The sequence below is a fragment of the Hemiscyllium ocellatum genome, chromosome 4 (genome assembly GCF_020745735.1).
Source record: "Hemiscyllium ocellatum isolate sHemOce1 chromosome 4, sHemOce1.pat.X.cur, whole genome shotgun sequence".
Taxonomy (NCBI): domain Eukaryota; kingdom Metazoa; phylum Chordata; class Chondrichthyes; order Orectolobiformes; family Hemiscylliidae; genus Hemiscyllium; species Hemiscyllium ocellatum.
In genome coordinates this window covers 130,565,346-130,586,893 of record NC_083404.1, presented here as the reverse complement: position 1 = coordinate 130,586,893, position 21,548 = coordinate 130,565,346, and the positions used below count along the sequence as shown (strand labels likewise).

General features: G+C 43.6%; 1 protein-coding gene across 1 annotated transcript in view; it reads right to left on the bottom strand.

The window, feature by feature from the left end:
- The window catches only part of rnmt (RNA (guanine-7-) methyltransferase), a 47,678-nt gene extending 33,249 nt beyond the window's left edge, over positions 1-14,429 (bottom strand). Inside the window, exons 1-4 of the mRNA XM_060824513.1 lie at positions 14,105-14,429; positions 4,253-4,388; positions 3,699-3,824; positions 2,978-3,093 (exon numbers count right to left, since the gene is read on the bottom strand). Of these exons, the coding sequence (XP_060680496.1) occupies positions 2,978-3,093; positions 3,699-3,824; positions 4,253-4,388; positions 14,105-14,266 (540 nt within the window). The 5' untranslated portion in view covers positions 14,267-14,429. The remainder of the gene's footprint in view (positions 1-2,977; positions 3,094-3,698; positions 3,825-4,252; positions 4,389-14,104) is intronic.
- Positions 14,430-21,548: the final 7,119 nt, after the last annotated feature.

Below are 21,548 nucleotides of genomic sequence, written 5' to 3'. Positions count from 1 at the left end.
ACTTGTGCCAAAACTGGAGAGCTGTCTCACACATACTAGTCAAGCAATCGCTAGACATTAGGAATACACGTGTATTCCTATCTTACACAAATACCCAGATACCATCACTGTCATCCACTGTATGTCCTGTCCCATGAGCTGGACAGATCCAGTGGAGGTGAAGGCAGTCAGTCAGAAGGAATTTCCTTGGGATTCCTTAACACTGACTACAGACCCCATGAGATTTCATGGCATCTGTCAAAACATGGATAAGGAACCATCCTGCTGATTTGCACATACCAACCCTCTCCTCTCAGCTGATGTATCAGCTCTTTTCCAAGTTCAACGAGACTTGAAACTGACACCAAGGGTGGCAAGTGCACAGAATAAATTCTGACTGGGCGACTTCAACGTTGAAGAACCACCACTGACTGAGTTGGTTGAGTCCTAAAGAATATGGCTGGTAGACAGCATGGATGGCAGGTAGTGAGGGAACCAAGGGGGAAAAATATATTTGATCTCATCCTCACCAATCTCTCTGCCAGAAGCATCTGCTCATGACAGTATCAAGAGTGACAAGTGCACAATCCCTGCAAACGTGAAGTCCCATCTTCAAATTGGGGATACTCTCCAGTTTATTATGTGGCACCACCCACATGATAAATAGGATCAATTTTGAACAGATCTAGCAATTCAAGACTGGACACCCAAAAAACAGTGTGCGCCATCAGCAGCAGCAATATACTCAAAAACAGTCTGCAACCTCAGGGCCCAACATATCCACTTCCACAGCTACCAATATGCCTGGTTCAATGAAAAGTGCAGGAGGGCACATTGAGAAGAGCACCAAGCACACCTAAAAATAAAGGTATCAACCTGGTGAAGCCAAAGCACAGGACTACTTTGTGTGAAAACATATAGGCAGTATCCTATAAACAGAACTGCATGTTTTCACAATCAATGGATCAGATCTCAGCTTTGCAGTGCTGTCACATCCATTCGTGAATGGTGCTGGACAATTAAAACAACCCAATACAAGATGAGGCTCCACAAATCTCTCCAATAATGGAAGAGCCCAGCACATCTGAGGTATCTACTACAAACCTTCAGCCAAAGATGCCAAGTGAATGACCTCTCTGCCTCAATGAGGTTCAAAACATCACAGATGCTCGTCCTCAGCCAATTTGATTCATTCCAAGTGATATCAAAAATCAGTTGATGATACTGGATGTAGCAAAGGCCATGGACCCTGGCAATATTCCAACAATAGTGTTAAAGACACTGTGGCGAATTCTACACTCTTAGCCAAGCTGTTCCAATATGGCTATAACACCAAAATCCACCCTATTGTGCTAAATTTTGCCCAGGTATGCCTTGTACACAAAAAGCATGACAAATCTGACATAAACAATTACCACCTCAACAGTCTACTCTTGATCATCAATGAAGTGATGGAGGAAATCATCAACAGTGCTTTCAAGCAGCAGTTGCTTCGCAATAATCTGTTTACTGACATTCAGTTTGAGTTCTGCCTGAGCCATGCAGCTACTGACCTCTTTGCAGCCTTGATTCAAATGTGGCTACATTCAAGAAGGTGAGTGCCGGCTTACAACATGTAGTCTGTAGTTAATTGAATGTTGCATCAAGCAGCCCTAGCAAAACTAGAGTCAATGGGAAATAAGGGGTTGACAATTTAAGACAGATGAGGAAAAATGAATGTCAACCTTCTGAGAAAGTCATTAAATAGATAGATTCTTGACTACTAAGACAGGTGAAAGATCACTGGGGTTTAAGCAGGATTAGATTAGACTTACAGTGTGGAAACAGGCCCTTCGGCACAACAAGTCCACGCCGAAGCGCAACCCACCCTAACCCCTACATTTACCCCTACGGGCAATTTAGCATGGCCAATTCACCTGACCCGCACATCTTTGGACTGTGGGAGGAAACCGGAGCACCCGGAGGAAACCCACGCAGACACGGGGAGAACGTGCAAACTCCACACAGTCAGTCGCCTGAGTCAGGAATTGAACCCGGGTCTCAGGCGCTGTGAGGCAGCAGTGCTAACCACTGTGCCACCTACTAAATGTAGAGTTGAGGTTAAAATCAGATCTTATTAAATGGCTGAGCAGGCTCAAAGGGCTGAGTGGCCTACTCTCATTTCTTGTTCACATGCTCAGTAAATGGACTGCAGCACTTCAACATGATAGTTCATCACCACTTTAAGAGCAAGTAGAGATAGGCAATAAAATGCTAACAATGCCCGCATCCCATGAATAAACAGCGTCAGGCTAGTTAGATAGATTGCACATACTTGCCTTGCATATTTTCTTCAATTTCCAGATCAGAAAGATTGCAATTTTGTAACAACTAATTCTATTTCCTTGGATGAAAGTTCAATAACAAGTTACATGCTTTCAATTCAATGACTGAAAGGCAAGTAAATATGGAGAATGAATCCCACTTGTTTATTGCACAAATCTTTTGGAACCAGAGGTCTTAAGACAGAAAAAAACAATGATCACTTTGACTTTATACTAACTCTTTATTAGAACAGTCCAGAGCAAGTCCCATTATCCTACACTAAAAACTTTTCCACTGTCCTTATGAACCGGCAAAAGATCCAAATTACCGAGGACTCATTTATAGCTCTTTACATTCAACTTAAAATTGCAGAATTTACATTACCTAACGCAATTCCGCAGCACTAAATTCCACTAATAGAGCTTGTTAGATAGAGCACTGAATATAAATATGAAGCAGACTATATAAAAGTGGAAGAATACGGGAAAAATTAAATGTAATTGTAAGAACAAAAGCTAGTGCACCATCAACAGGATTCTGAAAGTTATCTAAATAAAACCTTTGTTTCTGAATTTATCAACGTTACAGTTACTCCTGCTAAATTATGCTTCTAAAATGGTGCAAAAACATCTACATTTGGTAAGATTTGAAATGAATTATGGATTTGAAGATTAGATGCAACTAAACATTTTACCTTGGTGCAGTCGGCTCTTATAAAGTCTGCAGCAAAAAGACGTTCGTTCGAATAACATCTGTTTTTCATGTCAATGTACCGCTTAGTGCATTGCTCAACAGAAATATCAGCCATATCTGATAGAGGAGAAGGGTGAAAAGGAATTTAAGCAGCTATCATCCTCACAAATTGAACATAAAGTTACAACTTTTAAAAACATATTTTGCACTTCGTCATCTGACGTCTGTTTCAGAGTTGTACAACATGGAAACGGATCCTTCAGTCCAACTCATCTATGCCGACTAGATATCCTAAATTAATCTAGTCGCATTTGTCAGCACTTGGCCCAGATCCCTCTAAACCCTTCCTATTCATTTACTCATCCAGATGCCTTTTAAATTTGTATTGGTAATAACCTCCATCACTTCCTCTGGCAGCTCATTCCAGACACATACTCTGCGTGAGAAAGGTGCCCCTTAGGTCCCTCTTATATCTTTCCCCTCACCCTAAACCTATGCCCTCTAGTTCTGGACTCCCCCAAAACCAGGGAAAAGACCTTATCTATTTACCTGATCTCAATTAGATTTTCATATTATTCTAATCTTAAAATTAAGTTATATTTTAACTAAAATACACAAAATAAAAACAGTGCACAATCCAAATATTTGATACATTGCTCAATTCTGGACCAATTCCCAAAACAGAAAAATGTCTTATCTTGCTGTCCCTACAAATTACTCACCAACACAAACTAGCTTGCTAATTTGCCCTTTTTTCCATTTCAATAAGTCTCCACCTTTTCCACAGCCGAGGTCCAAGACAGTGATGTTGTGCCTATTCCTCTGCTTTACTTTATCAAGATACTCCCCTGCAAGAAAAAGGCAAAAACTTAACAATTTTATTCAAAATTCTAAAATACATGTGACAGGCTGAGAGTTGATACTTTCTGCTGAATGTGGCAATCTATTCCAACATGTTATTTTATTCTACATAAGTTGAGATTTCAAACCCTTACCGTGTGCTACAAAGATTTCATGACAAAAGTAGAGTAATTCATTCTGCTGTCTTGTCCAAAAATTCATAAACTGACCTCCGAAGACAATTACCTAGTTGTCATCCCCATAGCAATGGTGGCATGCAAAGAACAAAATAGATGCACATTTTCTGTACTGCTATGCTACACCAGCTGTAAGATGGTTTTGGATGTTCTGAGGACATGAATGGCACTACACAAATGAAAGCCAAATGTTGTTCACCCTTTGGATTAGAAGTATAAATCGGAGATTACATACATACCAATAAGGACACTCTTGATCCAATTGTTGAAGTTGCGCAAATAAAAGATACGACTCTGATTACGTGCTGCCAAACCACATTCTTGAAGCTCGTTGTAGTGTGCGGCCACTTTACTGCAGTAACCTTCATCTATTTTCTGATTCAAAGGAATAAAACTGAGCATTGAAAGACAATACAAATATGTTTTGCATCATTGCACATCTTAATTCAGAAGATTCTTGACATGGGGACAAATGGAAGTTAAACAAAAAATGGGCAATAAGTTAAGAAAAAAATGGGCAAAGATTTACAGAATGCTTGAGCATACCTAGCCACAGCCAATGCAAGATTGCCAACCAATGAAACTTACCTCTTCAAAAAAGGGGTGAAATTTTAAATTTTGATTACGACCTTACGTAAGCAGAGATTTCACAACTGGTGTTCTCTCAAACACATGACGCGGACACTATTGTTCTAGGTGCCATGTTTCAAAGCTAATGAATAATTGGCAGAAGCTAAAGTCCTAATCCCAAATATCTCCTAGGCCACCATCATTGTTTTTCCACAGTGACATTGTGGAATCCTAGTCAGCAATAATTTTAGTTAATAACATGTTGAGTGCAGGGTATCTAGAGCAAATTGAACTCAGAGCATGGATAGGAAGACGGGACTGGGATATCATAGCAATTACAGAAACATGGCTCAAGGATGCACAGGACTGGCAGCTTAATGTTCCAGGATACAATGCTATAGGAAGGATAGGGGGGGTATGCGCAAGAGAGGAGGGGGAGTGGCATTTTTGATAAGGGATAGCATTACTGTTGTACTTAGGGAGTATATTCCTGAGAATACATTCAGGGAAGTTATTTGGTTGGAACTGAGAAATAAGAAAAGGATAATCACCTTATTGGGATTGTATTACAGACCCTCTAATAGTCAGCAGGAAATTGAGAAACAAATATGTAAGGAGATTTCAGTTATCTATAAGAATAGTAGGGTGATTATGGAGGGGGATTTTAACTTTCCAAACATAGACTGGGACTGCCATAATACTAAGAGTTTAAATGGAGGGAATTGGTTAAACCAGGACAAGAAAATTTTCTGATTCAATATGCGGATGTACCTACTACAGAAGGTGCAAAGTTTGACCTACTCTTGGGAAATAAGGCAGGCCAGGTGACTGAGGTGTCAGTGAGGGAGCACTTGGGCACCAGCAACCATAATTCTATTAGTTTTAAAATAGTGATGGAAAGGGAAAACCAGATCTGAAAGTTGAAGTTCCAAATTGGAGGAAGGCTAATTTTGACGGTATGAGGCAAGAACTTTCAAAAACTGATTGGCAGATGATCACAGATAAAGGGACAGCTGGAAAATGTAAAGCCTTCAAAAATGAGATATTGAGAGTCCAGACACAATATTTCCTGTTAGCGTGAAAGGAAAGGCTGATTAGTGTAGGGAGTGCTGATGACTTGAGAAATTGAAGCTTTGGTTAAGAAAAAGAAGGAAGCATATGTCAGGTATAGAAAGGAGAGATCGAGCGAATCCTCAGAAGAGTGTAAAGACATTAGGAGTATACTTCAGAGGAAAATCAGGAGGGCAAAAAGGGGACATGAGATAGCTTTGGCAAATAGGGGTAAGGAGAATCCAAAGTATTTTTGTAAGTATATTAGATTTTGGATTACCTACAGTGTGGACACAGGCTCTTCAGCCCATCTATTCCACACCGACTCTCTGAAGAGTAACCCACCCAGACCAATTCCCCCTAACTAATGCACCTAACTCTACAGGCAATTTAGCATGACCAATTCACCTAACTTGCACATCTTTGGACTGTGGGAGGAAACCAGAGCACCCAGAGGAAAATGGGGAGAATGTGCAAACTTCACAGACAGTCGCCCGAGGCTAGAATTGAACCCGGGTCCCTGGCGCTGCGAGACAGCAGTGCTAACCACTGAGCCACCCCTATATTCAGGACAAAAGGATAACTAGGGAGAGAATAGAGCTCCCCAAAGATCAGCAAGGCAGCCTATGTGTGGAGCAACAGGAGGTGGTGGGGGGGAGAATACTAAACAAGTACTTTGCATCATTGTTTACCATGGAAAAAGACATGGAAGATACAGAATGTGGAGAATTAGATGGTGACGTCTTGAAAAATGTCCATGTTACAGAGGAGGTGGTGCTGGATGTCTTGAAATGCATACAAATGTATAAATCCCCAAGACCTGATCAGGTGTACCCTAGAACTCTGTGGGAAGCTAGGGAAGTGATTACTGGGCCTCTTGCTGAGACATTTGTATCATCAATAGTCATGGTGAGGCAACTGGAAGACTGGAGGGTGGCTAATGCGATGCCCTATTTAAGAAAGATGGTAAGGAAAATTCAGGAACTACAAACCAGTGAGTCTGACATCGATGGTGGGCTAGTTGTTGGAGGGAATTCTGAGGGACGGGATTTACATATATTTGGAAAGGCAAGGACTTATTAGAGATAGTCAACATGGTTTTGTGCGTGGGAAATCATGTCACCATGAACTTGACTTGAGTTTTTTGAAGAAGCAACAAAGAGAACTGATGAGGGCAGAGCAGTAGATGTGATTTATATGGACTTCAGTAAAGTGTTCAATAAGGTTCCCCATGGGAGACTGGTTAGTAATATTAGATCTCATGGAACACTGAGAACTAGCCATGTGGATACAGAACTTGCTCAAAGGTAGAAGACAGATGGTGGTGGTGAAGGGCTGCTTTTGAGACTGGAGGCCTGTGACCAGTGGTGTGCCACAAGGATTGGTGCTGGGTCCACTACTTTTTGTCATTAATATAAATTATTTGGATGTGAACATAGGAGGTATAGTTAATAATTTTGCAAATGACACCAAACTTACAAGATAGTGGACAGCGAAGAAAGTTAGCTCAGAGTACAACTTGATTAAATGGATCAATGGGGTAAGGTATGGCAGATAGAGTTTAATTTAGATAAACGCAAGGTGCTGCATTTTTGGAAAAGCAAATCATAGCAGGACTTATACACTTAATGGTAAGGTCCTGGGGAGTGTTGCTGAACAATGAGACCTTGGAGTGCAGACTCATAATTCTTTGAAAGCAGAGTTGCATGGCGACAGAATGGTGAAGGCGGCATTTGGTATTGGTCAGGACATTGAGTATTAGAGTTGGGAGGTCATGTTGCAGCTGTACAGGTCATTGGTTAGGCCACTTTTGGAATATTGCGTACAATTCTGGTCTCCTTCCTATCAGAAGGATCTTGTAAAACTTGAAAGTTAAAAGGTTGGAACATTTGAGCTGGAGGAAGAGGCTGAATAGGCTGGGCTCTTTTTCCTGGAGCATCGGAGGCAGAGGAGGGACTTTTTGGAGATTTATCAAATTGAGGGCATGGATTGGATAATAGACAAGGTCTTTTTCCTGGGGTGGGGGAGTCCAGAACTAGAGGACATAGGTTTAGGGTGAGACAGGAAAGATATAAAAGGGAACTAAGGGGTAACATTTTCATGCAGAGGATGGTGCGTGTACGGAGTGAGCTGCCAGAGGAAGTGGTAGAGACTGAGACAATTACAGCATTTCAAAAGGTACCTAGATAGGTATATGAATAGGAAGGGTTTAAGAGGGATATGGAGCAAGTACTGGCAAATGGAACAAAATTAGGTTAGGATACCTGGTCAGCATGGACGAGTTGGACCAAAGGGTCTGTTTCCATGTTGTTCATCTTTATGACTATAAATTCAAGCTAAATCGGGATTTTGTTTATGGTTTTGTATTTACAACACAAGAATCTATTGTCATTAACGTCACCGAAATAAATTTGAAAAAATGAAACCCAAAGTCTTCTGTAAGATGCCTGCACTGAATGAAATCGTTGCATTCAGAATCATCAGGTCATACATCACAGAAGAGGCCCTCTGTGTGATATTGTGTTTGAGGTTTTCTTTACAAACTTACTCACCAGCTTACTACATTCATTAATACCAGATTCCTGTTCACTCAGTCATAACCCTTTACTAATCCATTATTTACTATAATACGGTTTCATTCATAAAACTGCCATTTTGATGTATATTTTACTCTCAAGGTAGACCAAATTAAAACAGCCCTTTCTGTTTAAAGCAATCCTTTCAATCATTACTGCTTTTTCATACCAATTCTTATCAGCCTTTGCTACAAGCAGTGTTTAGGCCTAGCTACCTCAGAATAGGTGTCAATACCATAAACAATACTGTGCCATCAAGTTTCCATGAAATATTATAATATTAATCAGCCCTTACCAACCATCTCCTGGACCTAAATTGATTACAGAACACCAAAATGTTTCCCCAATTAGTATGGACCTGTTAAATAACTTTTAACTGGGCCATTATCCTTTTAAGAAACTAATTGATGAAACAGCACTTCCAAGAAATTGCACAAATGAATGAAACTCTCACCAGCAAATAGTAAACAGCAAATCTCACAACCCAGCTGCAGTAATCAGTCCAGTATCCTTTATTCTTTTACGTACAGATACAATTTAACTTATTTATAGCATCTCGGCCAAGTATTTTCACTAACATTTACTAACTTAAAGGACAAAAGGACTAACACCTCTTAATTATGTAAGCAGACCAGGCAGACACTCTGAATTCAATCAGAAGTAGCAGCTCACACTTAGTACAGGTACATGGTTTAACTATCTCGGGACAGAAGCCCCTCAAACCTTTGTGTTCTATAGATAAAAAAATGTTAACACCATAGTAATAGAATTTTAATGGATGCAAGAACAGTATTTCAGGATTCTATTGCAGCCTCAAACTTGTGCTGTGCTACTGAATAAAAGAGACTAATTCTATCACTCACCGATTCTGATCGTTATTTTAACACAATCCCATACCTCCCATCGATTGAATCTACACTGACCTATCTACACTGACCTATCTACACTCATCTCACTTTCCAGCACCTGAACCATAGGCTTTAATGTTATGTCATTTCAAGTGTTCATTCAAGTCCTTCTTAGGAAACAAAAGGTTTTCCACCTCTGCTATCTTTCCCAGGCAGTACATTCTAGATTACCACCACCATCCAGGTAAAAACGCATTTCCTCAAATCCCCTCAAAACCTCACACTCTTCACCTTAAAACAGCTGCTTCCTGTCAACCCTGTCCATGCCCCTTAATCTTATAAATCTGAGGTTCCCCGTAGCCTATTCTGCTACAAGAAAAATCAACCACAACCAGCCTTTTTTCGTACACAGGCACTTTCCTGGTAAATCTCCTCTGTACTCCCTCCAGTGTAATTGCACCCCTCCTGTGGTGCGGACCCCAGAACTACACACATACTCCAGTTGAAGCCTAACTGAAGTTCTGCTGAGCTCAAGTATAGCCTCCCTGTCCTTTATACGACAAACCCAGAATGATAAAGGCAAATGTCCCAAGTGCCTTCTTAACTAACCTGTTCTGCTCCTTTCAGTGAACTGTAGGAAAGCACCCTAAATTCCTTTCTGTTTCTCTGAGCTTCCTGGTGCTGTGCCCATTTGAGTATTCCTGTTTTATTACTTCTTCCAAAATGCCAAAGGGAGCCATTATCCACAAAGGCTTTTGCACATTTTAATATAAACACAACAGAACCTCTACTTCAACTCTATCTCCCTACACTATCACCAGATCTCATTTCAATTTTGCCAAAATTCTATCCACATCCCTCTCATAGCTCTCCAGAATATTGGATCCTTAGATTCATCATGCTCTGAGTAAAGTAGTTCCTCCTGATCTCAGGTCTAAACAGTTAACCATTTAACCCAAGGCTGTGACCCCCATTTTCAAATCCCCAAGACAAAAATCACCCCAAGAACTATTCTATCAAGCCCCTGTATTTTGTATGTCATGAGATGCAGCTAAGTAGTAAAGTGAAGATCAAGAAATAAAGAAAGAATTTTCTTCCCATCTCCTTACTTTTATACAAGCTGGGACTCCACGAAAAGCCCTATGTTTCTTAACCAGAAGGGATTTATTTCATTTTTTGGGCCAGTGTCTAAAACTCTCATCTACAAACACAGTAGATTTTTCAATAACTTTCAGAATCCCTCTGACCTTGAATCAGCAATGACATTGGTTAGACCATTTATCAGTGATAGTGTTTCATTTCTCTGTTCTAATTCTCTCAAATGTTGGTACTATGTAAGGAAACATGAACTTTCTCAACCACGTAAGTTACCACAGGCATCACAGTCAAATACCGTGAAGATAGAAAAGCACAGGCAGTCACAAAGTATCCAAGTGGCAGGAGAGTCAACGTTTCCAGCATAAGCTCTTCATTAGGTATGTTGGGGGTGGGGGGCTGCCAAGAGATAAATGGGAGAGGCTGGGGGTGGGGGAAGGTAGCTAAGAATGCAATAGGTGGATGAAGGTGGGGGGCTGATGGTGATCAGTCAGATTGGAGGGTGGAGGGATAGGTGGGATGTAAGATAGACAGGTAGGACAGTTCAAGAAGGCGGTACTGTTGGAAAGTTAGTTCTGGGATAGGTGGGGGAGGGGAGATAAGGAAACTGGTGAAATTGACACTGATCCTGTGTGATTGGAGGGACCCAAAGTGGAAGACGAGGTGTTCTTCTTCCAGGCGTCAGGTGGCCAGGATTTGGTAATGGAGGCAGCCCAGGACTTGTGTATCCTTAAAAAGAGGTTTTACCAAGATTTCACTGCCTCTGAACCAGGATCAAGGTTCAAGTCCCACCTGGTCCAGAAGTGTGTAACAGCAGAGATTAGAAAATATATTACAGCTCTGAGCAGAATTCCTTCCCAAATTAAAATCTTTAGAAGCCAAAATCATGTACTTTCAAAAGCTGATTGGAGGCAGATGTTCGCAGGTAAAGGGAGAGCTGGAAAATGGGACGCCTTCAGAAATGAGATAACAAGAATCCAGAGAAAGTATATTCCTGTCAGGGTGAAAGAGAAGGCTGGTAACGAAAGGGAATGCTGGATGACTAAAGATATTGAGGGTTTGGTTACGAAAAAGAACGAAGCATATGTCAGGTACAGACAGGACAGATCGAGTGAATCCTTAGAACAGTATAAAGAAAGTAGGAATATACTTAAGTAGGAAATCAGGAGGGCAAAACGGGGACATGAGATAGCTTTGGCAAATAGAATTAAGGAGAATCCAAAGGGGTTTTTACAAATATATTAAGGACAAAAGGGTAACTAGGGAGAGAATAGGGCCCCTCAAAGATCAGCAAGGCGGCCTTTGTGTGGAGCCACAGAAAATGGGGGATATACTAAATTAATATTTTGCATCAGTATTTACTGTGGAAAAGGATATGGAAGATATAGACTGTAGGGAAACAGATGGTGATATCTTGCAAAATGTCCAGATTACAGAGGAGGAAGTGTTGGATGTCTTGAAATGGTTAAAGGTGGATAAATCCCCAAGACCTGATCAGGTGTACCCAAGAACTCTGTGGGAAGCTAGAGAAGTGATTGCTGGGCCTCTTGCTGAGATATTTGTATCATTGATAGTCACAGGTGAGGTGCCGGAAGACTGGAGGTTGGCAAACGTGGTGCCATCATTTAAGAAGGGTGATAAGGACAAGCCAGGAAACTATAGACCAGTGAGCCTGACCTCAGTGGTGGGCAAGTTGTTGGAGGGAATCCTGAGGGAAAGGATGTACATGTGTTTGGAAAGGCAAGGGCTGATTTGGGATAGTCAACATGGCTTTGTGCGTGGGAAATCATGTCTCACAAACTTGATTGAGTGTTTTGAAGAAGTAACAAAGAAGATTGATGAGGGCAGAGCAGTAGATGTGATCGATATGGACTTCAGTAAGGCATTCGACAAGGTTCCCCATGGGAGACTGTTTAGCAAGGTTAGATCTCATGGAGTACAGGGAGAACTAGCCATTTGGATACAAAACTGGCTCAAAGGTAGAAGACCTTTGGTGGTGGTGGAGGGTTGTTTTTCAAACTGGAGGCCTGTGACCAGTGGAGTGCCACAAGGATCGGTGCTGGGCCCTCTACTTTTTGTCATTTACATAAATGATTTGGATGCGAGCATAAGAGGTACAGTTAGTAAGTTTGCAGATGACACCAAAATTGGAGGTGTAGTGGACAGCGAAAAGGGTTACCTCAGATTACAACAGGATCTGGACCAGATGGGCCGATGGACTGAGAAGTGGCAGATGGAGTTTAATTCAGATAAATGCGAGGTGCTGCATTTTGGGAAAGCAAATCTTAGCAGGACTTGTACATTTAATGGTAAGGTCCTAGAGAGTGTTGCTGAACAAAGAGACCTTGGAGTGCAGGTCCATAGCTCCTTGAAAGTGGAGTCGCAGGTAGATAGGATAGTGAAGGCGGCGTTTGCTATGCTTTCCTTTATTGGTCAGAGTATTGAGTACAGGAGTTGGGAGGTCATGTTGGGCTGTACAGGACATTGGTTAGGCCACTGTTGGAATATTGCGTGCAATTCTGGCCTCCTTCCTATCGGAAAGATGTTGTGAAGCTTGAAAGGGTTCAGAAAAGATTTACAAGGATGTTGTAAGCTACAGCCAGCTACAGGGAGAGGCTGAACAGACTGGGGCTGTTTTCCCTGGAGCATCGGAGGCTGAGAGGTGACCTTCTAGAGGTTTACAAAATTATGAGGGGCATGGATAGGATAAATAGACAAAGTCTTTTCCCTGGGGTTGGGGAGTCCAGAACTAGAGGGCATAGGTTTAGGGTGAGGGGAAAGATATACAAGAGACCTAAGGGGCAACATTTTCACACAGAGGGTGGTACGTGTATGGAATGAGCTGCCGGAGGAAGTGGTGCAGGCTGGTACAATTGCAACATTTAAGAGGCATTTGGATGGGTATATGAATAGGAAGGGTTTGGACTGATATGGGCTGGGTGCTGGCAGGTGGGACTAGATTGGGTTGGGATATCTGGTCGGCATGGACCGAAGGGTCTGTTTCCATGCTGTACATCTCTATGACTCTATGTTTCCCACAACGCCACCTTCCAGCCTGACACAGCTACTCAGAACATATCCTTCAGCCCTGAAACACCAGAGTATATACAGCCCCACGAGCACCACCATGTCACTCAGATGGGTACATACACATGTATGCCACACAGAGTACACAACTCAGGAGGTCAGACATACACATTACTCCAACTTGATTGAAAAGCAGTGGGAAGAAGCCTCTTGAAACGGAAGGGCACCCCCTCGCTCCTCTCCACACAGTCAGGGTGCCCAGTCCCACCTCCCCAAACCCAACTGTGAGGGGGACACTGCAGAGGGGACCTTTCCACTGCGCCCCCGAAACACCTACAGTGAGGGGGACCCTTCCACCGCCCAAAGCCCACCCCCCAACAGAGAGGTCTATTCCACCTCCCATACCCCTCTTCGCCCACCCCCCAACAGAGAGGTCCCTTCCACCTCCCATACCCCTCCCCCCCCAACAGAGTGGGGTCCCTTCCACTGCCCAACCCCCCCCGCCCCAAAGAGAGGGCCCTTCCACTGCCCAACCCCCCCCGCCCCAAAGAGAGGGCCCTTCCACTGCCCAACCCCCCCCGCCCCAAAGAGAGGGCCCTTCCACTGCCCAACCCCCCCCGCCCCAAAGAGAGGGCCCTTCCACTGCCCAACCCCCCCCGCCCCAAAGAGAGGGCCCTTCCACTGCCCAACCCCCCCCCCCCAAGAGAGGGCCCTTCCATTGCCCAAATCCGTTCTCCCCCCCACCCCACAGTGAGGGGGTGGGGCACGCCGTGTCCATCCCTTCCCCCCACCCTGCAGTGATGTGGTGTGATTGCACTTCACTGAATATTCTGTTGAATATTCCCCCCCCGCCCCCCGCCGCCGCCGCCGCCGCCGCCGCCGCCATGCCGCGCGCTATTTTCCCCTTCGGCCCCACGGTCCATACCTGGACTTTCGGCCCGTCCACCCGATCCTCATCCACATCGCCGCTGTCGTCCTCCCGCTGCAGTATCCGTTTCTTCGCGATCCCGGCGCTGCTGCTGCTGCTGCTGCCTCCGGGCTGGCTGCCCGACGAGGGCCCGCGATCCTCCTCGGCCGAGTGACTCATCCTTCCTCGGGAGAGCTGGGCAAGTCAATCTCTCGCTGGCTCCCGGTCTCCGGGGCCTCCTCCTCCTCCTCCTCCTTCCTGAACTAAATCAGAGACAACAGCTTCCAACGGCAACTTCACCGCCTTCACGCGACTTCCGATTAGCGAACAACCTCTGACCTCCCCCAGCTCCGCTTCCGGTTCATGCCCATGACAACGGTTACCAAGGCGACTGCCTCCTCAATCAAGAGCATCTCCTGCCAGACTGATCATGTGTGCGTTGACTTGTGCAAATCACCCAGGAGGCAGGGACGTACGTATAGAGTCATAGAGATGTACAGCACAGAAAGAGATCCTTTGGTCCAACTAGTCTATGCCACCCAGATATCCCAACCCAATCTAGTCCCATTTGTCAGCACTTGGCCCATATCCCATTTAACCCTTCCTATTCATATACCAGTTGTGGGATATAGGTAAAGCAGTGTTACTTCTGCAACCATAATTGCTGATACAAGGTAAGTGAACTAACACCAGTGTAGAATTGCTTCAGTCAAGAGCTGAGTTAACAAGAGTGAAAACGATGTGAAGAAAATGCATAATTGCTTTTGCATTAGCTAAAATGTGCATACAAGAATGAAATGTGCATGCAAACAATGGAAGATGCTACAGACAAATGGATACGGTGCAAAAGAACAGTGAGTTTTGCCAGCTCGGCACATTGCCCTCATGTAGGCACTGAAACGAGCCAAGTTAGAAGGGTCGCCCAGCTTGGAGTGGGAGGAGAAGTAAACAAAGCCGGAGTGCAGCTAGGCAGGGGCAGAACACAATAAGGAATATTGATAGGTTTGAAGTTTTGCTGCTCCTCGGATGCTGCCTGAACTGCTGTGCTCTTCCAGCACCACTGATCCAAAAATTGAAGGCCAATGAGATAAACGGGGAAGTACTGAGAGAGACTCAATTAAACTGTATAAATTGTGGAGTAATTTCTGGATCGGAGTGGCTACTTACTAGTCACCCCTTCTTGCAAGCACGTTAAAATAAAATTCGCTGCTTCAGAATTTAACTCGGACTGAAATTTATTATATTGTGAGCTCTGTTTCTCACACCATCCAAATGCCTTTTAAATGTTGCAATTGTACTAGCCTCCATCACTTCATCTGGCAGCTCATTGCATACACATACCACCCTCTACGTCAGAAAGTTGCACCTTACGTCCCTTTTATATCATTCACATCTCACCCTAAACCTATGCCCTCTAGTTCTGGACTCTCCCACCACAGAGAAAGGATTTTGTCTATTTATCCTGTCACCGCTCAGCCTCCAATGCTCCAGGGAAAACAACCCCAGCCTATTCAGCCGTTCCCCTTAGCTCAAATCCTCCAACTCTGGCAACATCCCTGTAAATCGTTTTGGAACCCTTTCAAGTTTCACAACATCCTTCGGATAGGAAGGAGATCAGAACTGCACACAATATTCCAAATATGGCCTCCCCACTCCTATACTCAATGCACTGACCAATAAAGGAAATCATACCAAACATCATCTTCACCATCCTATCTACCTGCAACTCTACTTTCAAGGAGCTATGAACCTGCACTCCAAGATCTCTTCATTCAGCAACAGTCCCCAGGATCTTATATTTTGCAATAAATTGGAGCCCATTGTGCGGTCATTTTTTTTGTTGAGAAAGCCAGCAGCCAACCAGTGCATAGCAAGATCCCATCAGCAGCAAGATTGAAGTCCATCATGGGCCATTAGCCTCCCAGTAAATGCCATGGTACCTGTGCCAATTTCCTAAATGTATTTCACAGTCTTCTGACCCACACCTCCCCAAGCCCACTTCTTCTTTTCCCCTTCTAATCAAATATAAACTGGAGAGAATGTCTATGTGAAATCTTGACCTGCTTCATTGGAAGTATCATGTTTCATTGCATGCAGCAGCCGCAAAGACAAACAAAAACTGTAAATCAGATGGGACCTGTACATGAAGGACAGGCTGCACCTGAACTGGAGGTATACAAATTGGTAAGATTGGTAAGTTTCCAGGGCAGACCAGATTTATTCTAGTTGCTCTGGGAAGTAAGAGAGGAGGTTGCTAAGCCACTGATGAAGATCTTTGCTTCCTCACTCTCCACAGGAGTCATACCAGATGATTGAAGGGGGGGGGGGCAAATATTGTTCCTCTTTTCAAGAAGGGGAATAGGGAAATCCCTGGCAATTACACACCAGTCAGTCTTACATCTGTGGTCAGCAAGGTTTTGGAAAGAATTCTGAGGGATAGGATTTATGACTATTTGGAAAAGCATAGTGTGATTAAAGGCAGTCAGCATGGCTTTGTGAGGGGCAGGTCATGCCTCACAAAAATCTTATTGAGTTCTTTGAGGAGGTGACGAGACAGGTCGACGAAGGACAGGCAGTGGATGTGGTGTATATGGACTTCAGCAAGGCATTTGATAAGGTCCCCCATGGTAGGTTCATTCATAAAGTCAGGAGGTACGGGATACAGGGAGATTTGGCTATCTGGATTCACAATTGGTTGGCTGACAGAAGGCAGAGAGTGGTTGTAGATGGATAGTATTCTGCCGGGAGGTCAGTGGTGAGTGGTGCTCTGCAGGGCTCTGTTCTTGGGTTTCTGCTCTTTGTAGTTTTCATAAATGAGTTGAACGAGGAGGTTGAGGGGTGGGTTAGTAGATTTGCCGATGACACAAAGTTTGGAGGTGCCGTTTATAGTATCAAGGGCTATTGCAGGCTGCAGCACGACATACACAGCATGCAGAGCTGGGCAAATGGAGTTCAACCTGGATAAAAGTGATGTGATGCATTTTGGAAGGTCGAACTTGAATGCTGAATATAGGATTAAAGACAGGATTCTTGGCAGTGTGGAGGAACAGAGGGATCTTAGTGTTCAAGTGCATGGATCCCTCAAAGTTGCCACCCAAGTGGATAGCGTTGTTAAGAAAACACATGGTTTTAGCTTTCATTAACAGGAGGATTGGGTTTAAGAGCCATGAGGTTTTGCTACAGCTCTACAAGTTCCTGGTGAGACCACACTAGGAATATTGCTCAGCCTATTATAGGAAAGATACGGAGGTTTTAGAGAGGGTGCAAAGAAGGAGTACCAGGATGCTGCCTGGACTGGAGGGCTTGTCTTACAAAGAGAGTTTGACTAATCTCAGATTTTTCTCTCTGGAGAGGTGACCTGATCGAGGTATACAAGATAATGAGAGGCATGGATAGAGTCAATAGCCAGAGACTTTTCCCTAGGGCAGATTGACTGACACCAGGGGTCATAGTTTTAAGATATTAGGAGGAAGGTACACAGGAAACATCAGAGGTAAGTTTTTTACTTAGAGAGTTGTGAACGCATGAAATACATTGTCAGCAGTGGTGGAAGCAGAGTCATTAGGAACATTTAAGTGACTGCTGGACATGCACATGGACAGCAGTGAATTGAGGGGTGCATAGGTTAGGTTATTTTATTTTACATTAGAAATAATCCTCAGCACAACATCGTGGGCCAAAGGGCCTATTCTGTGCTGTACTTTTCTATGTTCTACATTCTATGTAAAACTTGGAAATTGCTAGTCATGCACTGAACTGGTCTTGTACAATTTAAGATATTTCCAGTTTGGACCAGTACATTTGCAAGTGTTTCTGTTTTTATTTTCACCCGCCACATCAACAAAACAGAAAGAAGTGTTGCCAACACAGGCTGAATATATGCCAAGAGATTTTATCTCATGATCTGCTACCTTCAACTGCACCTCCCCCAGACTCCTGCTATTGTTCACGCAATGTGTCAATTGTCAAAGAGCCCCATCATAGAGTCATTGAGATGTACAGCATGGAAATAGACCCTTTAGTCCAACTCGTCTATGCCGACCAGATATCCTAACCCAATCTAGTCCCTTCTACCAGCATCCAGCCCATATCCGTCCAAACCCATCCTGTTCATATACCCATTCAGATGCCTTTTAAATGTTGCAGTTATACTAGCCTCCACTGCTTCCGCAGGCAGCTAATTCCATACTTACCACCTCAGATTCCTTTTATGCCCTCTCGTTCTGGACTCCCCAACCCCAGGGAAGGGACTTTGACTATTTATCCTGTCCATGCCCCTCATGATTTTATAAACCTCGATAAGGTCACCCCTCAGCATCCGACGCTCCAGGGAAAAGACTCCCAACCTATTCAACCTCTCCCTACAACTCAGTCCTCCAACCCTGGCAACATCCTTGTAAATCTTTTCTGAACTCTTTCAAGTTTCACAACATTTTTCCGATAAGAAATAGACCATAACTGCACGCAATATTCCAAACGTGGCCTAACCAATGTCCTGTACAGCTGCAACATGACCTCCCAACCCCTGTAATCAGTACCAGTAAAGGAAAGCATACCAAATGCCTTCTTCACATTCCTACCTACCTGTGACTCCACTTTCAAGGAGCTATGAACCTGCACTCCAAGGTCTCTTTGTTCAGCAACACTCCCTTGGACCTTACAATTAAGTATATAAGTCCTGCTCAGATTCCTTTCCCAAAATGCAGCACCTTGCATTTATCTAACTTAAACTCCATCTGCCACCTCTCCACCCATTGGCCCAACTGATCAAGATCCTGTTGTAATCTGAGGTAACCTTCTTTGCTGTCCACTACACCACCAATTTTGATGTCATCTGCAAACTTACTAACTCTAACAACCAAATCATTTATATAAATGACGAAAAGTAGTGGACCCAGCACCTATTCGTGTGGCCCTCCACTGGTCACAGGCCTCCAGTTTGAAAAACAACCCACCAGCACCACCCTCTGTCTGCTACCTTTGAGCCAGTTCTGTATCCAAATGGCTAGTTCTCCCTGTATTCCATGAGACCTAACCTTGCTAACCAGTCCACATGGGGAACCTTGTCAAACTAAAGTCCATATAGATCATGTCCGCCCCTCTGCCCTCATCAATCCTCTGTTAACTCTTCAAAACCCAGTCAAGTTTGTGAGATACGATTTCGCATACACAAAGTCATATTGACTATCCCTAATCAGTCCTTGCCTTTCCAAATACATGTATGTCCTGTCCCTAAGGATTCCCTCCAACAACTTGTCCACCACTGACATAAGGCTCACACTCTCAAGCATGACATTCGCAAGTAGGTCCAGCACAAAGTAGCCTGCTTTTTGGTAGCAGTGTGCACTATGTACAAATTACTCTGCAGAAATTCACCAAAACCCCTCAGACAGCACCTTCTAAGTTCCCCTCCAAGCCACTCACCATCCTGATTTGAAAAATATACTGCTGTTCCTTCAGTATTGCTGGGTCAAAATCTTGGAATTCCCTCCCTAACAGCATTGTGGGTCTACCTGCAACACAGGGCCTGCAGCAGTTAAAGAAGACAGCTAACTACCACCCTCTCAAGGGGAAGTAGAGATGGACAATTAATGATGGCCTAGCTAGCGATGCCCCATAAGCCCTGCCACCAAGTCCCAGGTTCAGGGTGACATGAGCATACAGGAATCTGTGAGAGACCTGAACCTCAACTGTTTGGAATCAAAACCCGTAGCTTAACCTCTCAAAACCAAGAATAAAACTCTTTCAGTTAGACCTCAAGGTGGGATTTTTCTTGCACAAAGGGGGCTATGAGAAGTGTGGGTGGGAAACATTAACTGGACACAAAGTAAAAATTCAGTTTTCCCTAATGGTAGGCTGATCCTTTACAGTTGAGTTCTCAGAACGTTAGGTTTCATGGCCAGGAATCTTTTTTGCATTCATTAGCATGTCACAAATACTGAATAACACTTCATCTGCTGGAATTATAGTCAAAGGTTCAATCTTGTTAGTTTAAAACTAGGAAACAAATGTCAGAAACTCGACCCTAATATACGAGTTGTCTACCTTGTGGAGTAGACATTTTTCTCTCACCTCCAGTGAGAGAATGGTTCCTTCATTAGCCCTGCTACATTGCCCATTATGTCTGGAACCTGTAAATTATGTGGATTAACCATGGGAAATTCAGAGTTACAAGGATAGGGTCTTTGGAAAGTTGATGTGGACTTGTTGGGTTGAATGGCCTGTTTCCAAACTGCGACTTTCTACGATGATTACCAAGCCATTTCTTTGTGCAAATGCTTACATTGCTCGAGATGAAGCCAGTCTGTGCTGTTCAGCACACAGAGTCTCAGTAATATGCAGGTGTTCAATGGTCAGGTGCAGCCTGGCTGGATCAACACACCTGTTGAAGAGAGGTAGCCACACACTGGCTGATGCCAGCAAGCCTGACGGGGGTAGGTAAGTGTGGCTCAACTCAAAGGGGACTCAAACCAAAAGGCTGTCTTAGATGTCTGTCCACCACAGTACCAATATTGCTAGATTATGAGTAAAAGACATTGATTGAACATGAGGCATCAGAGATATCTGGCACCCAACCTCTAGTGTGATAATCCTCTGTAGTGGCAACCTTACAATGCTAACTCACATGCATAGTATAATGAAGCAGTGTAGTCAGTGGCACACATCATGGCAATGCACAGCTTATCATTTATCCCCATAGCACTGGAACCAGGTTCTCTTAGTTTATCATGGATGCTGACCTCTGTAGCTCCCATTGCAGAGGCTTCCAACATTGGTCAAAATTAAGTCCTGTTGCTATCCACTGGGAAAAGAACTTCCCTTCTCTCCTGGATAGATCTGTCTCCTGGGATCAATCAACTGTGCCAGTTTTTTTTTGCCTGGTGTCCCACATTTCCAGGATGGGACAATTGATGAGCAGAGGTTGAATGATGTTCCTGGGTTGGAAAGAGTGAGGTTCTGCCCAGGTGCCTTTTAAATATGGCACCTGGATATTGAAGGACAGAAATGACAGCAGGCTTCAGAACCTCCTGCCTACTTAGTTAATGAGCTGAGAAGGAATTAATTGCACAAGAAAACCTGACACACCCAATCAGATGTCCCTCTGACTTTTACGTCCACCTCCACACATTGTCTCAGAAAGAGAAAATTCCAAACTGTCTTGATAGGGAGTCATTAGCGCACATACTTGCATTTGAGTTCAATGACTTACCTGCAGTGCTCCAAGGTAGACTACAATTTTCAAAAGCCTCCCGCAGAGTTACACCTCTACATGTTCCTAGCAGTAGCATGCAGATAGTTTGAAAGTTTCCCAAAAGTATTAAATGAAGTACACATCCTTAATAAAATGTTATTTTCTGTATGCAAATCCAAAAAGTACAAATCTATTAAGAATATACGGTTTGCTCTGTGCTTTTCAATTTGCTGCTCTGCTATCACCTCTTGTCCTCATTAGTTGTAAGTG